General features: G+C 39.2%; 1 protein-coding gene across 4 annotated transcripts in view; it reads right to left on the bottom strand.

Moving 5' to 3' along the window:
- sigmar (Tumor necrosis factor alpha-induced protein 8-like protein sigmar) overlaps positions 1-17,147 on the bottom strand; it is a 181,387-nt gene that overhangs the window by 16,298 nt on the left and 147,942 nt on the right. For 2 of the 4 annotated variants that reach the window (XM_065239510.1, XM_065239511.1), the window contains one exon: positions 8,083-8,227. The exons of 1 other annotated variant lie outside the window; for it this stretch is intronic. In XM_065239510.1, coding sequence (XP_065095582.1) covers positions 8,083-8,161 — 79 coding nt within the window. In that variant the 5' untranslated portion in view covers positions 8,162-8,227. Of the gene's footprint in view, positions 1-8,082; positions 8,228-17,147 lie in introns of those variants that run through there. One more of the 4 variants, XM_065239513.1, reaches the window with a different exon arrangement.

The raw sequence follows: 17,147 nt of genomic DNA, 5'->3' as shown, positions 1-17,147 counted from the left end.
TTTGAACGATCGAGCAATCCTATTATGCCAGATTTTTCTTCAAATGAAGTATACGCACTACAAAATGGGGTTGATTTCGAGTTGCCGATAATAGAACAGCTGGTTAACACGCAGTTCTAATGGGAAGGTTGCCGAAGAAAAAGAGGCTGCCGACAATAGTCACACTCACCTGAGAAGTTTGGAGCGTTGTAAAAACGCTTTCAAAACGTTTTGAAAAATTCTGTCGGTTGGAATGGATAGAGAAGCAAGCAGCAGATGAATGTAAACAAACAGACACATCATATATGTGCGTGACGCTGAGAAAATGCTAGTAGAAGTACAGACGCTGCTTAGATTGACGAGAATACGTAAATTCCCCTAAATCATCAATCACTCAACGAATCGATTACGTAAGTAAATATACTTCCAACTAATTAAAAATGGAAAATAACATCAAATTGAGTCGCCAACTAATTCAGTTGAAACTAAACTGTTGACAATTGAAAGCATAGTTAACTTTAACAGAGATTGCTTAGAATAAAGATAAAAGTAATAAGCGCAGTATTAAACGACATTAAATTTGAATCTGATACGGTAGGCCATATAACAGAGTCGATAGCCATTGCAAATCAACCATCTCTACCTGCTTATTTTCCTAACTTTCACTATTATTGCTGTTACTCTGACTATCCCCTATGTTCAACAGCTTTCCTTACTATCCGGTATCGTAAACAGGATTCATTTGACCCCTGTGGTTATTATTCTGTGATGCCAAATCTATACCTCTACCCTGGTGCAGTATGGACAGCGATTTTTCGCTGGTGACTTGGCCCTATGACCCCCTTCTGTGCTTGAAAATGAAAATGAAAATGAAAGTTAATTCATAAGAAAGTTGTAACAGTTGTTTTGCACTTCGAAACTTGACGGGTCATACCTCTAACATAGTAGCAGTGACAGTGTCGCATGTCCTAACAACAACTGCCTGCGACTAGTGTTCGAGGGGCCGACAGGGCTGAATACGGGTCAATACTAACAAAACTCTAACATTAACATGACCTCGAAACTATCGTTCATCCATTGCACTAATAATTATAATGTAGTTGTACTTTCCTAATAACCCATCTATCACAGACAAACAGACATGACACTCGCAGGTTGTTCATCGAACACGCATTTGACGGTCAATTTGAGTGCTTTTGGTTGGTGGTGCCGCCACCTGTGGCGCACACGTCGGTTCCCTTGCGTTTGACGTCTGCACACTAGCGCCATCTGTTCAGCGTACTATCCATCACATGATACTATTAATACAAATAATATTAAATGTGTTATTTCTGTTTGTCTGTGCATCTATGCTTCTTTTTCGTTGAGTGTGTGTGTGTGTGGGGAGGGATATTAATGTAACCAATACTAATACCTTTCTCTCTGTTCTTTTATTCGTTTTCTATATCTCTTCACCATCACCCCATATCCCATCATTTTGACGAGAGATAAGTTACTTGCATAGTGCACGCCCAAGTCGTACTACAGGGTAATATGCTGAGCGTGGTTACATTTGCTAAGCGTTACATTTACATGATTTATCACATATATATGGTCGTAATCTAATACACAGTTGATCACAATACGAGCCTAAAAGCTGCAGTGACCTAGTGAGCACCATAGCTCGAGTCGTCTGTTAGTATTGTGTATCGCATGGAGAGCCCAATTCTAAAAAAAAAAAAAGAAAACATCACACTGAAATCATAATTTGATTTCAGTTTACGCAATTGACACATTTGATACCAAATTTTGTTTTCCTTTTGCTGTTCATTTTTGCTCTTCAAAAAATGTTGTTGCGGGTATGTTTTCATTGCCTTAGCATAACATCAAATTGAATTCTTGTTTTGTTATCAACAGGAAAAATTGCTCTCACTGATAGCAGAAATAGTTTTCAATGTGATGTCACAGGAAGATTTTTTTGCTCTCAAGTTTGATATTTTAACCGTTAAAACGACCAAACGACAGCAACCTGAGTAATCATTATCAGCGGAATCAAAACATCAAATTTAGATTTCAATTTGATCTCAGACTTTGCTCGGGCATTGGGACGGTACTAATGGATATTTTTGGTCGCTATAGAAATTTTAGTCGATTGCTGAATTTATGTATGGGCCCTAATTAGGGACATTTAGGCCGACATTACATCCATTTCCCCTACCAATCACATGATCGGACAGTTTGGCACGGTATATCCACGCATCCTTCCACCCCTGTAGATTCACGAAATGCATCGTTTTTTTTTTAACTTGAAGCATTTCGCAGAATCAGCTTTGCGGCCAATACAATGCAGTAGGCTGGTTTACAAGCATCAATATTGACAAGAAAAATTATAAGGCGTCGCGTATTTTGTCTACTACTTGCAGACTTCATCAGTGGTGTTGAGTGCTTTGCACTGATGAAGCCTGCAAGTAGTAGACGAAATACGCGTATCTGTCAAAAGATGAGAAATTATAACGAAATTAAAAAGAAATAAATCGACACATTCAAAAAGATCTTCGTACTTTGAATAATTGTGTATGCCTGGTATCTTTCATAAATCATTCTAAAAACTCATTTGTTTACCCATATCTTATTTTAAAAATTTATGATACAATTCATAAGTTGATAATTTCGCGTTTCCACAGTTGGCCTAATTTGTATTTGTATTTATTTAGTGTTACATTAGCCTGTAGTTGACACTTTTTACCAGGTCAAGGAAGAATACATTATTTGAGCTACAAATCGTGACAAATGTAATTAAAATTGAAGTTAATGTAATGCTATACCTATGTTAAACGTCAATTACTGTCTACCATGCGTGTTCACGTGTTTAGACATCGCTTAAATAGGACTAAAGTCTGTTGTTGTTTGGTTGCAAGTGGCAAATCGTTCCAGGTGAGCGTCCCTGACATTAGCAAACTCCTACGAGCCGACGTGGTTTGCCTAGGAAAGATGAAGCAGCGAGATCGCTCGTGCGTTGCAGATGTTGTTGCAAATAATCCGGAAGTGCCTCAAGATACCCCTGTCTTATGAAGAAACATATTCGATTGTGGTAGTTCTTTGGGAGGTAGTGCCCCAAAATGGTATTACGTACAGCAGCAGTGCTTTCTCGATGTCGAATGTTGTACACGAAGCGTAGCGAGGCCTTGAAGCATCGGTTTAATTGTTCTTTGAAGGCTACAGAGAGTCCATTATAGTAGACTACATTGCAGTACGTATAGAACTGTATGATATCTGACTGCACCAGCTTCATGCGTGTTTGTGTAGATAGCACCGGGGCAAATCGCCTGAATGTACGTAACGTTCCAAACACTTTTGATGTTACATCGTTGATCTGCGCAAACCAGTTCAATTTGTTGTCCATTCGTAGTCCAAGGTTGACGACTGTATCTGAGAGAACAATTGGTTCTCCGCAGAACATAATTTGAGATTTTTTTCGGATTAGGGTAGAGAACGTTATAACGCCTATAGCCTTGCTGCCAGATCCTAATTGATAGTTGCAATCAGTCTACTGATATCATCTGTATGTCCAGAAATGGAGATTTGAAGATCATCGGCGTACAGTTGGTATAGTGGTATAGTGCATTGAGGCAGGATCCTTGCGGGGTGCCATCGGGTACCAGGCGCTCAGCAGATGTCTGGTTTCCAATTTGAACAGCTTGATTACGATGACTAAGAAAAGCTGTAATCAATTCCTCCGCTTCATATGAGAAATTAAATTCCGCCAGCAATTTATGTCTCAGCCCTTGATGGTCTACGCAATTGAAAGCTAACGACAAATCAACTAGGACCATAACGGTACAGTGGTTTTGGTCTAGATTGCTATATATGTCATGTGTTACTTTAGTAAGGGCGGTTGTGGTGCTATAACCTTTTCTATATCCAGACTGATGTTTTGCCAGTAGTGGCATATTTGGGTGGTCTAGGTGCTCAGTGATCTGGTAGTATCTTCTCCAACGCTCCCGGAAGGACACTTATTGGTCTAAAGTCTTTCGGTTGACCCGGGCTAGCAGTTTTAGGAATCGGTGCTACTAGTACTTTTTTTTCAGATTGAAGGATATATCCTAGCCTCAATGATAGACCTGTACATATGCACGCAGCGGCAGAAAATGTGGACACAGCATTTTCACGAAGCAAATCGGAATTTCATCCGATCCCGTTGCGTTGGTCTGGATTTCAGCAATTTTCCTCGATACTTCTTCCACGTTGGTGTGATTAAACCTAAATCGTTGTAGGAGGTGCGTTGAACTTATTCGCTGCTTACAGGAAGAGACGGATCACCCAGACCTGGACCAGGAACAGAACGAAGGAGATTGTCGCCTTCGGAAAAGTACCGTTTATGCATATCTGGATCTGCCTGTTCAACAGTGACATTCTTCTTTGCGTTGTTGTGTATTCCTTCTCGACGCAGATTATTCCACAATTTCTTCGCTGGGAGATCACTGGAAAAGTTCCCATCGGCGTAGCGCTTCTTGGCGGCAAAAATTAGTGATGCAACACGATCCCTTTTTGCGGTATAATCAAGCCATTCGTTATTACCCCTTCTTCTGTGCGGATTACGCGAATAAAGTGCGTGAGCGAGATGTCGGATGGAGATTGTGTCAACTATTTCCTGAGTGATCCATGGTGTTCGTTTGTCGTGAATAGTGATGACGCTTTCTGGAACATGAGTTTGCATTATGCAGGATGCCAGACACTTGCTGCGCTTTCATCTCAACGTCGTTGATGTTGTAGACATTTTGAAGATCCAGCTCTAGGAAATCAGCTTGCAGACGTCACAGGATTTACCCTTCTGAAGTTCCTAATGTTGATCCGTTGCGGGGGTGTTCGAAATCAGAAAATCGATTTCATGGTCGGATATGCTGGTAGTGGTTGCCTTGGATGCAATAATAGATTGTGGCGAGTCGGTCACTTGCAGACCAATTGTTATGGCGCTCGTTTCTGCAATCCGTTAGGTTGAAGAAAGTGTGTATACGCGTTAGTGCTGTTAGGTTGCCGAACTGTTGTGTCCCAGTAACATTGATGTTGTAATCCCCGAACAGGAAGATCCTATCAAACCCAAAGTATTGGAGATCGAAGATGAGTTTCTCGTACGATTGTGCAAAAAGTGGGTTGGAGCTAGACGGACGACGCCAATGTTTAAGTCATTTATATTGTTGCAAGTCATTCTAGTCTAGAGGTAATCGGAACATCAGGATCGAATGTTGATTTCAGCACAGTAGTGTATTTCATGCCTTTTTGTATGTACATACCAACTCCGCCGCAAGACCGTGCTCCACGTCCTCTACCGGTTAGCAGGGAGTGTTTGACGAAGTTGAATCCTGGGAAGCGTATGGTGCCGACTGGAGCTGTTTGTTTAAGTTTCGTTTCGCTAACAGCGAAAAAGTGGTATGGTGTCCGGTTTATGATGGTTTTGCCACTATCTGCGCAAGCGTTCTCTAATATACAACAATCGTCTATTATCCACGATGGTATGGTACATTGTTGTACGAGCCCAATGCTCGCTTGGCGTGTCTCCGTTCACCAATTGTCTGGAGTCCCAAGGGTGGAGATGGACCGAATTCAGACCGGTGAAGCTATCCTCGATCAGCATGCAATCTACCGACGTGATAAAAGTATCGGACTCACTGACGCGAACAGAGATGCGTGTGCACTCTCCAACTGTACGTTTTCAACTCGTTACTCGAAATTTCCAAGAGATGAACTAGCCTATGGCTAAAAATCCCTAAAAAAAAAAAAAAAAAGTTATGTGCTTGTACCGCAACCTCTCAGTATCAGTCGATGTGAACAAACACAGCTAGTGAAGTAATTGATGATACTTATCACTACGGCCCGGTGGTCGGAGGTGAGGTCGGCAGCTCAACTGTTGCATTTCATACTGTACTGAAAATACTTCAGCATGTAAGGATGCACAACAAAAATGAGCTGTGTTTGTTCACATCGACTGATACTGAGTGGTTGCGGTACAAGCACATATTGTCGATAATAGACGATTGTTGTGCATTAGGGAACGCTTGCGCAAAAATACTAGGGTGGGAAGCGGATTCGAAACTCAAATGTCATTACATCCATAGACCATATATGTCCACCGTTGTATAATTGGCAATGCACCCGTGTACTGAATGGGAATTGTGGGTTCGAATCCCACCGGTGCCTTAGATTTTTTTCGCAAATTTTCTCTCACACACACGTCTTTTACCGATTATATGTGCTTACCTCTCAGTATGTTCAAACTTTTTTACAAACATTAAATTGACTGCAAGTTTCTAAACCGTAAACATTATCAACATGAAGTTCAAGACCACGGACATTCAGGTGCCCGATTCGTAGGTTTATGTGGTTGGTTCTTGACATATTGGATAAACGTGAGGATAATCGTCAGCGTATAAGAGATTTACTTGTGTCCCATCCCATCTTAAGGTGTTAGGCCTATATAATGAAATAGCTTTTAACAAAGTGGCCGGGAAAACCGGGTTGAATTCAGGAGTTTGATCTGAAATTTAAAATAAGTTGTTTTGCTTCAAGCATTTATAAATCAAATTCTGCTAATGAAAATTCTAAGTCAGATATCAACTCGCAATTCTAAACTTTCGTTAGTACGAGATACCAAAAATTGAATCTGAGCTCTAAACACGTTTTTTTTTTAAACAAGTCCGGGTAGAATCATTGAAAAATTGCAAGCCCCATGCACTTGATTTATGCTAGCTTCGCTACCACCAATTTCCATAGAATTTTCCTAGCAATTCCCGTAGAAGTATATGTAGAATTGGAATTATTGAACATCCAATTACTTATTTTGGAGGATAGTGGATTTAGGTTCTTTTTGAATTATTATCAGAATTCACTTGGAGTTCTCATCGAAAACTGCATTCGCTCTAAATGTCTCAGATGACTGATTGAGTTTGTCAGCAACCTGTTTCTATTCGGCATTCTTTCCGTTTAAATTTCGTGTCTAACAGTTGTACTATTCGGCAACGCGAGATTAGCAAAAAATTTCAATATAGGGTAAATGTTGGCTTCGGCACCCATTGACTGTTTTCGGCAACCAAAATTTAAACGATAATTTCACTATGTTTTCCCATCAACACACTTCCCTGAATGTATTCAAACGATTCTTTAGTCTTTCAGCTTCAATCTGATTATATTTGTACGACCGAGCAATCCTATTATGCCAGATTTTTCTTCAAATGAAGTATACGCACTACAAAATGGGGCTGATTTCGAGTTGCCGATAATAGAACAGCTGGTTAACACGCAGTTCTAATGGGAAGGTTGCCGAAGAAAAAGAGGCTGCCGACAATAGTCACACTCACCTGAGAAGTTTGGAGCGTTGTAAAATCGCTTTCAAACTGGTTTGAAAAATTCTGTCGATTGGAATGGATAGAGAAGCAAGCAGCAGATGAATGTTAACAAACAGACACGTGATATATGTGCGTAACGCTGACAAAATGCTAATAGAAGTGCGGACGCTGCTTAGATTGACGAGAATACGTAAATTCCCCTATAATTTATCTAAGTCACTTGGAAACGAAAAAAAATCGTCGCTCGAGATTTCTTATTATCTTATGAATTTTCATACAGAAAAAAGACAGCTCGGGAAACTGACACCGAAGAATAAAACAAAATGCACTCTTTCTATCAGAGTATTTCCAATTTCCACTTCAATCATCGTCATCATCACACAGTCCCACTTCCAACGCCGGATAAGATCCCCATTTCATTTCGAATTACGATTCAATTTCGGGAATTATATTTTGCGTCATCCTTCCTGCTAGGGTCTTTTCTCATATAGATCTAACTAGAGCTAGGATGGGATCAGAAGATGAGCTCCATTTCTCAACGTGACACATCGATGGTGGCATATCGTTTTTTTTTTTTTCTTCCGACCATTATCTCCTATTTGTCATCTCTCGTTTTATGTTTGCTACTCCTAAATGCGTATTAGGAGCCACGGTTGGATTGTAACCCATATCCTTTTCATTCTTAACGGCTTGTGTCCGAAACATTTCAACAAATGAAGAACATTCAAGCCTACTAAGGCGCAGAAGACACGGCTTATCAGTTTAGATAGATGGAAATACTTACACAAACAGTTTGCACATTCCGCAGCAATCCGCTGATAAACGATCCACGTTTGTAACTCTAATATACTGGCAGCACTCATAGCTTTGACGGTTTGGTAGTTTATCACCTAGGCCACGTTATCGTTACAAGAATGTTGGAAGAATGCCTGTGAAGAAGAAGGAAAATGGAAAAGATTACATTTACTAAACCACTATGAATGTTCTTCTTAATGAAGAAATTTGAAATAAATATCTAATCATGTCTTAAAAAAAGAAAAGACTCCTACTTATCAAAATTAACATAATCGTATTACATCCCAATTTATTTTCGCTCAGCTACTTTAGTTCATGTTTGAACCGTTCCAAACTTTACCAAGAAGCAATTTAATTTAAATAACCTTGTTCAAGGTGACCTAAATTCATACTTGCTCAAAATAAACACTTCAAATAACGTTATGACGTAGCCTAATTTACCACAAATTACAAACGCCACTACTGTCGTGTGTTTCTTCACTGCCTCGTGAACGACCGACGGACGTTGAGACAACATAATTTCCGGCAAGTGTCATTCAAACCACACACCATCGTCGTCGTCGTCATCATCATCTGTGAAGCAAAATGAAACCCACAAAGATTAATTTCGCACCCATCCGCATGGATGAAAGTGGAAATCTCCGAAAGGCGAAGCGCAAAAAGCATATTTCTGTGGGATCTTACCACCACTCACCAGTAGGTTATGAATATCTGAATGCCTAGATCTGAGTTTAAATTTAAAATGTATTTTTTGCTTGTCGCTTCACACTTCGGAAGACGACGAGCCTACTTTGGGCAGTTACCTACTATAGCAGTAACTACGTTTTAAATTTGGCTTTTTATCGTGATTGATTTTTTTTTTTAATGTTCTCCAATGAACAGCAGGCGCCGACAATTGAAAGATTGTTATTTCGTTACTGGCATGTTTTACTGAACAGCTAAAGCAAGCTTTGACGTTTCAATCTACTGGTTCAGAATGTGTCATAAAGTGTTGGTTTTTCAAGAAAAAGCGAATTCACGTTTAAATAACATTTACTTAACCAAAATGCGAATAATCTTGAGATAAGTCATATCTGAAACAGTCATAAAAAGTACGCTGCGACGCAACAATCCCACAAGAGCAGCTGTTGCATCTATCATATATATTTTTACGCGATGTGTGATGTCGTTAATCTTCTCGTCGTTCGCTGGAATGATTCATTTGAAATAGCAGTTTGGGAATCTACCAGAAGTGGTTTCGTTTAAATATTCTGATTTCGTTCCTTCTTGACATGTGCATTCGTGCGTGGGAGAATCTTCTTCCGTGTACCTTTTATCATAACGACGCCAGCGCCAACTACGATGCTCTTTCTCGGCATTTAGCGCCACTATAACCGCAGCAAGCCAAGCCTCGGTAAGCTTTTGGCACTGGCTGCTGGGAGAAATAAATCACCACTAATGAGCTTGCGCCTTCCGTTCTAAGAGGATTTCTTGGACCAGTTTTTGTTGTTGTTGTTGCCCGGGGTTGTGTTTCTTTTCTGAGCTGAGTACTTAACTTAATGATGTGCAAATAATGGTCTGGTTGAACGATGACGGTGTTCTTCGTGTGTAGCATCCAATAACACCCTACGTCCACGATACACCTTTGGAAGGTTAGGTTCTTGCGGTTTGTGTATCGTAGCAACCGTAACCTCTTCTTGTAAGTTACAAGTAAAACATGTCATCATACCATCTTTTGGTTTTATTGTTCCGAAAAACATTATTTTAGCTGAAATGAGTGTTTGCAACCTTGCTTCCAATGAGTGGAAAATCCTCAGAACTACACCCAACCGGGAAATGCAAGATTCGATATCATATTTGCATGAAAAGTATCCAGAATTTGTAATGTTTTGAAATAATTTTGTAATTTTTTTTTTTTTTTTTTAGTTTTATTTATTTATTAGACTCAGTCGTGTGTGACACTTTGCGGAGCCAAAAATCCGTATTTTTTTAATTAAGGGGTTACGCCACCCTAGGATTTTCAAAAAAAGGTACTCTGATGTGTCAAGAATAAGGGACAATTGGTTCCATGTCGAACAAATTAAAATTCCGAAAGTTATAAGCGAAATTACAAAACTTTGCATCACGCACCTGAATCTGTACCTCAAACTTCAACCGTGTTTTTTTTTCGATACAACATTTCTCTCCGCGGCCCACACGATAGCATCTGCAATTTTGACTCAATTTGATCTAGACTTTGACGATTGCATTCTCTGATTAATTATCTAGAGAAGTACATACGAACTTTTCAATTGATCAAAAAATGCAATTGTAGTAAACAATTTTAGAAACAAATTTCAGGCGAAAAAACTGATTTTTTGCAAAAACAAGTCCCATGTGCGTAAAATTCAAAAAAATTTCATCTCCGTATGTACTTCTCTAGGTATTCTTATATAAAATAAGAAAAACCACTCGTTTTTGTTCTAGGTTCATATTTAAGACGAAGAAAGTGTGGGCCGCGTAACACTACACGGGAAGCAGTGCCAGGAACTCGCAGTGCTGCCAACTGCCACACATGGTTTCCCCTTATGAAAAAATACTGTAAGCGCTGCTGTAAGAGCTGCTGATGGTGTGCTTGTGTGAATTCTGAAAATAGCAAGCAATGATGTCCTAGTAATAATATTTCAGATCAGAAATGGTTTGATTTACACCAAATTGAGGAATTACAACGAAATTACACATGTCATATGATAGCTATTTTGATAATTTTCTTTTAGCTCGAATGTTATTCTACCGCTCGTGTTATGTGAGAGAGACGACGGTAGAGCATGAGTGTTCGAATACAAACAGACTGTCGCGCACGACAACTGACCGAGTGTAGTGAAAAACGTCAACTGTTTCAACCCCTGGTACCAATTACTCGGTGGGCTCGAGGTTAATGGGTAACAATTTCGGTTGGAAGGAGCTAGGTAGGAAACAGGTTTCTGAAGCCTCATTCAGATACAACTCTCGAACGGTTGACCGAATGCTGGCTGGGTAGGGGCAAGTAGCACAGAAATCATGTTTTTTTCTGTCCACGTGGTATATGGACCCTACGACAATTTAGGACCGGCAATTGACAGTCCTTGACGTGTCTTATTATCACATGCCACCTTCTAGTTTGCGTGAGTCCACCCTACCTACATTAAATATGGATGTAGAACAAAACCCCAAAAATACCTCTGTGGAAAAAAGACATGCCAAGCCAGTATCGGTAAATGGGATTAATAATGTAATTTAGGGCTATACTTGTCGATTTTCAACAGTCGGAGGTGTACTGAACCCATCCCCTGGAGAATAATATCAAAAACGTCCCACCTCCATTACATCATTGTCAACGATCGTGTGTCCCTTGAGACACTATTGCCACCACCGTCAGGTCAATTTCCATAATCAACAGTAATGGCGTTTGGCTGTTCTCGTGACTTGTCGCCCACCAATATCCCGGAGTGGAAAACTCAGAAAAGCTTCTAGCTTGGGTTTCCTTTTCCGTTCTGTGTCCTCCGCACGTCGTCGGTTGTCGGTATCCTCATTATGTGATTATTATGTTGTTGTTCGTTGTTGTGCATGGCAACGAACACCGTCGTCATCGTCGCCAACTTGTGATCCCTAGGTCGGTCCCGGCGCCGCACTGTTTGAAGGAAATGGGTGTACGTCAAGGCATTAACCATTTTTAGAGTAATCAATATACCTAGTTCATTATCACGGGGTCTACAACGAACAAGAGAGCTCATCGACATGAAATTCGTGTTTCACGGAAATGGCACTCTTATGTTAATTGGAAAAGTTAATGAAATCATTTTCGGTGAGTGTCGGTCTGAACATTTTTTAACACAATCCGGTGTATGTGTTAACGTCAATGACGGGTTTTAATCAATTCACTAAACAGGCCCATCATACTGGGAAGACTTGAGGGGAAGCTTAACGCACCGAGAAAAAAAAAACACGTTTTGATTATTCTAAAAATATCAGCTTTTTGCTCTTTTTTTCTAAATCATCATGGCAAACAATTGGACTAAAAAAACCCGCAAAAGTCGACCTTTCCTTTTTTGTTTAGAGTTCAATTTTTTTAGATAGAAAAAATATGTTCACATGTAAGTTTTTTTTTTTTAGAAATCTAAGGGAAAACCTGATTTTCTAGGATTTGGTATAAGCATCTTTCCCTTAAATTCAACAAAAACTCAATGAACAGTTATTTACCGAACCAGCACCCAATCGGTAAAAGCCCTGCGTAGTATGCCCATTTTATATAATTTGTGTCAATTGGGTTGTTTAATTTCGAAAAACATACCGGTTTTTATACATCATCTGAAAGAGCTTCCTTTTCAAAGCACATCGATATTTTAATTTTTTAATTTTTTAGCGCTTAATCTATTAACTATCAACTCGCTCGTATACAGAGTCCCACCGAGGGGCACTAATACGGTGATTTTTGCGAATGTAATCGTACTACAGATTACGAATATGTATTTATATAACAGTATAGTGATGACAATTTCAGAAAAGTTAGCATTTTACGGGTGTCCCATTACATAAGATGCAATGGTGCGAAGAAAACTTATAACGCGTCTTTCTCGGCATGCTGATTTGTGGTATGGTACCATGAGCGGCAGTAATAGTCTCGTGTAATTTCAGACTCATAACGAGTTCCATATTAATGTCGGTAAATAAAAGTTGCTCCAAAGAGCCGACGACAGCCAAATAGCACAGAAAAGAAAAAAAAATGTCACATTCAAACTACCGAACCGGTACCGCGAAAAGCAGAAACCATAAAACAGGTGATTATTGTTCTAGATGAATAGACTCCTTTCTCGAGTGCCTCCACACTCCTCTGAGCTAACTGTTTTTTTTTTCATATTCAAACAAAGGCAATTCAGATGACTGGGAGTTAGCATGTAAAATGAGTCATATAAGTTCACATTTTTTTTCGGCATCCAACATTAACGGCTTCACACCTCAATGTCTGCTCCACTAGAAGGAATAATAAGGCCAAGAATAATGTGAACCTGTTGCTCCTGCTCCCGGCTGTTTGAACTCCGACCAAAGGAGAGAATCATTCTCCATTTCTTGGCACGTGATCAAGTCTAGCAAAATCCACTTGGTATGCTGCCAATAGCCACCGGACAACACCCGAGTGCTGGAAGTGGTGGATGTTCAAGTGGAAAATCATTACCATTACAAACTCGATACTAGCGTGTTCTACGTTTCACCGGTTCAATATCGAACGAAGCCTTGTTAGATGAAAAAGCTTTTTCTCAAGAATAAGGGAAAAATCCTCCTTATCACGTTCTTCACAGCAATCCTACACACCTCAGTAGGCGATATGTACGTACCCATATAGAAAAAAAAGACAGAAACTCTGGAATAAGCACAATTTCCTCTCAAGTAGAACCACGTGATCATTCAATAGGAAAGCCTTCCTGCTTCAGTGAATCTATAACAGGAATTGAGTTCATTGCACCTCTTCAACCTGGTAGTATATCGCCTTTCCACTTCTGGTTGAATTGAACGTATAGCAATGAAAGGCTTACGTGTCATGGAAAATTAAACTTATCAATGCACAACAATAGATATAGAAAGCCACCAAGCGAACATAAAGAATTCGATGAATTATTAAACCGCATCGAATACAGCATGTGTTTATATGGTTCACGACTAACGAGATCAAAGTGTGCCATGCTTCCATGTGAACCCTCATCCTTATACGTGAGAGAGAGCGAGAGAGAGAGTGGGAAAATGATTTAAAATTATTATGCGGATGGTCTGTGTGATTCGATTCGCAAGACCCCGACCATCCTTTCCTCGGACCGATGGTGGTGGGTCGGATGGGACACACAGCATCAACGACGACGAAGCCGCAGAGAATGTGGTGAAAGAACATTCCACGCATTCCACACACAAAGATCCAGTTTCGATCTGGGCTTTCTTGGCTCTTCGAGTCACCGCAGCAGCGGAACTGGTTTCTTCAATGGGGCAGTAACAGATGATTCGATGCGTAGGTAGGTAAACTGGGGGAAAAACAAGAGCATCCGGGTTGTCAGATGTTTCGCGGATGCGGAGTTTCCCGAGCGAACGTTGATAATGAAACATATAAAGAAGGCTGCGTTTAAAAAACGATAACAACGGTAATTTAATGGACAGCTAATAAAAAATACCGATTTATTCCAAGTTAGTAGGTGCCTCGCAAAGGTTTTGTTTGAATTTGAACAAGATGCTTAATAATTGAACAGTGAACTTTGTTTTTGAGACGAAGACACCTTAAAATGGTGCGATTTTGACAGAACGACTCACAGCATGCCATGTAAAATATACATGGAACCATGGATACTCATAACAAGGTTCAGAAGATTTTAAATCAAATACAAAACGTGCGGTCCAGTTATACCCACTCGATATGGCGTAGCCTCAACAAAACTGGGTCAATCGTTTTATGTTTAAATTAAAACCGCGTCGTAAAACACCAACACGTCTCTTGCTCGCGAAAACAATTTGCAGCGAAGCATGTTCATCCTAATTAATATATTCTTCGTCAGTTTGCGCTTTGGGGTGGCTTGGTAGCTAGCTGCCTTTAACCTGGTGGACTGATACTTCTACAAGGCAATTTTCAGCAGCTTATTGGATTCGATGTCAAGGAAACAGCGTTATTAAGACAACATCCGCAGTTTGCTGAGGATGTTGGAATCCCGTCGTTTCTGGCATCATCGTACTTCAACACGTGTCTTTGAATCAATACCTATAATTTCGAGATGAATGAAACTTGAAGCCTGGTTAATAAAGATAATAATAATACCTATAACTTAGAGATGGTCGGGTATGTAATTCGAACCGTATCCGGTGAACCGTATCCGATTCATACAATGTTTAAGAATCCGTTCCGAGCCCGAATAATTATTTTTCTGAATACCCGTGTCCGACCCGAACCCGTCGGGTACGCGTACGGGTTGAGTTTTGGGTAAATGTTCTTGATCATCTACAGTTCATTGAACACATAAACTTATTTGTATGGTTTCTGTTTTTGTTAAGGCAGATGAATAGTGATACACTGACTGATTCATACTCGTTTTTAGCTGATCCATAATGATGTAGTCAGTGTATATGTTGAAAAAAATTGCCAAAAAGTTTGTTTTGATGCTCAAAATCATTACTTTCTTAATTGGATAAGATGCTAGAAATACCCGGACCCGACCAGTTCTCGACTATTCCACGTTTGTTGTTACCTGTACACAGTGGAAGCAATCAGATGCTATAAAAAATTGGTTTTTGTAATTATGAATCCATTGGATGTTATATTATAATACAGCAATTCCATAGAAAAAAGTTATAGTGGGTCTCAGAATTTCATGAAAATTGGTATAGTTCTTCCTTATTAAAAAATATTAGACTCGTATTTTTTTATTGCGCCATTAGGGTGACCATTTCCGTGTTAGAGTGGTCCAAAAAATCATTTTTTTTCAAAAATGTCTTTTTTCAAAAAATTATAACTTCTGAACCTCTTGACCGATTTTTACGATTGACCCTTCAAATGAAAGATGTTTTAATGTAGTTTTAAGAAAAATTATGAAACACTCAGAGATATTTGATTTTGTAGAAAAAAAATGTTACAAATGCTTTTTCTTGATTTTCACTGCGAGGGTCTTCAACAACTTCTTATTTTAGTATTTTTAATTGAAAGATCATTTAATTTTACATAACATATCAAAAAATTAGCGATGTCGAAGAAGCAGTTTTGGAGATACAATTTTTTTTAAATAAAAAATTATTGTTCCGCAATATATGCACCATACGTGCATGGAAACGATGAAGACGCAAGGTAGTTCACAATGCGTCTCCATCGAGTAACAGCAGCTGTGACTAATGAAATCTATGAGTAACTTACAAGCTGGGTGCAACATTCAGTTCAGCCTGGAGGCTGTCCATAAACCACGTAGACCAATTTTTAAACATTGCAGATCCTATCCCCCCTCGTATACTTTACTAAAATTTTAAAATATTTTTACCGAGCGTATACTGTGGCTGGACTCCCCTTCCCCATTGAAGTCTTCGTGGCTTTAAAACAGGCCCCAGTTTGACATTATTAATTTTGGTATCAAAATTCTGGGAGAAGTACTTAAATGCTACAAATAATGACGAGGTCGAAGAAAAATAAGTAAAACATGAAGCATTTATTTTCTTTAATTACAATTTCACACATTTTTCTTCCGTTGAAAATGAATACCGTTTGACAATAATATACTTTTCGTTTTGAGGCTTAAAACTATGGAATGACTGTGTCCCCGAAATTTGGTTCACATGTATATAACGGTTTTTCAATTTTCTTTCCATTTTATTGTAATCGGATTCCGAAAAAAAAACTGATAGTGTATTTTTGAATCTGGCTTAGAAATAGCCCATGAGTAAAGTTCTTGGGCCGTTGTTATATGGTGGCCTTGCAAACTCGCTTTCGCAGCGTTTCGTTTTAATACTCCTCCCAAAGCATCACAAGGGCCCTTTCCATGACAAGTTGCGAAAAAATTCCACTCGGCAGCAATGCCAAAATCTTTTTGCATGTTGCATAAATTAAAAGCGGTCATCTTATTTTTATATTGGCTTCCTGATCCACCTGAGAAAAAGTAAATCTGTTGTAAGCTTGGCAATTTACATTTTATGAACGCTAGACAATGCGTAAGAAATAAACGAACTGCGACATGATTATGTTTAGTGAAATCAGCAATTGCAATAAAACTAGTAAATTTCAAATCGTTAGATTCTTCGTCTTTAAAATAAATAGCACAAGGGTGAATAGTACATTGGGCGTTCGCCCAATGAAAGCCTTGAACTGCATCCTGCACAACGAAAGAATAATTCTCCGAAAAATCACAGATTATGATGCACAGATATGTAGCTTTCAAATTGCTTTTGACATGTTTCATGTAATTTGCCTGTTGCTCAGCTATAAAGTTATGCGGCAATAAATTGAATAATTTTTCTAAAAAAGTATCAATAAATTCCTGTGTGTCCATTTCAACTAAGTCCATAATGCATCTCTCTACTTGACGCCATTGTTTGAATTGTATTGAT

This window comes from Ochlerotatus camptorhynchus, unplaced genomic scaffold (assembly GCF_037179485.1).
Source record: "Ochlerotatus camptorhynchus isolate MF236.1 unplaced genomic scaffold, CSIRO-AGI_Acam_v1.1 ptg000055l, whole genome shotgun sequence".
NCBI classification, from domain to species: domain Eukaryota; kingdom Metazoa; phylum Arthropoda; class Insecta; order Diptera; family Culicidae; genus Ochlerotatus; species Ochlerotatus camptorhynchus.
The sequence above is the reverse complement of the archived record's forward strand: the minus strand, read 5'-3'. Positions and strand labels throughout refer to the sequence as shown.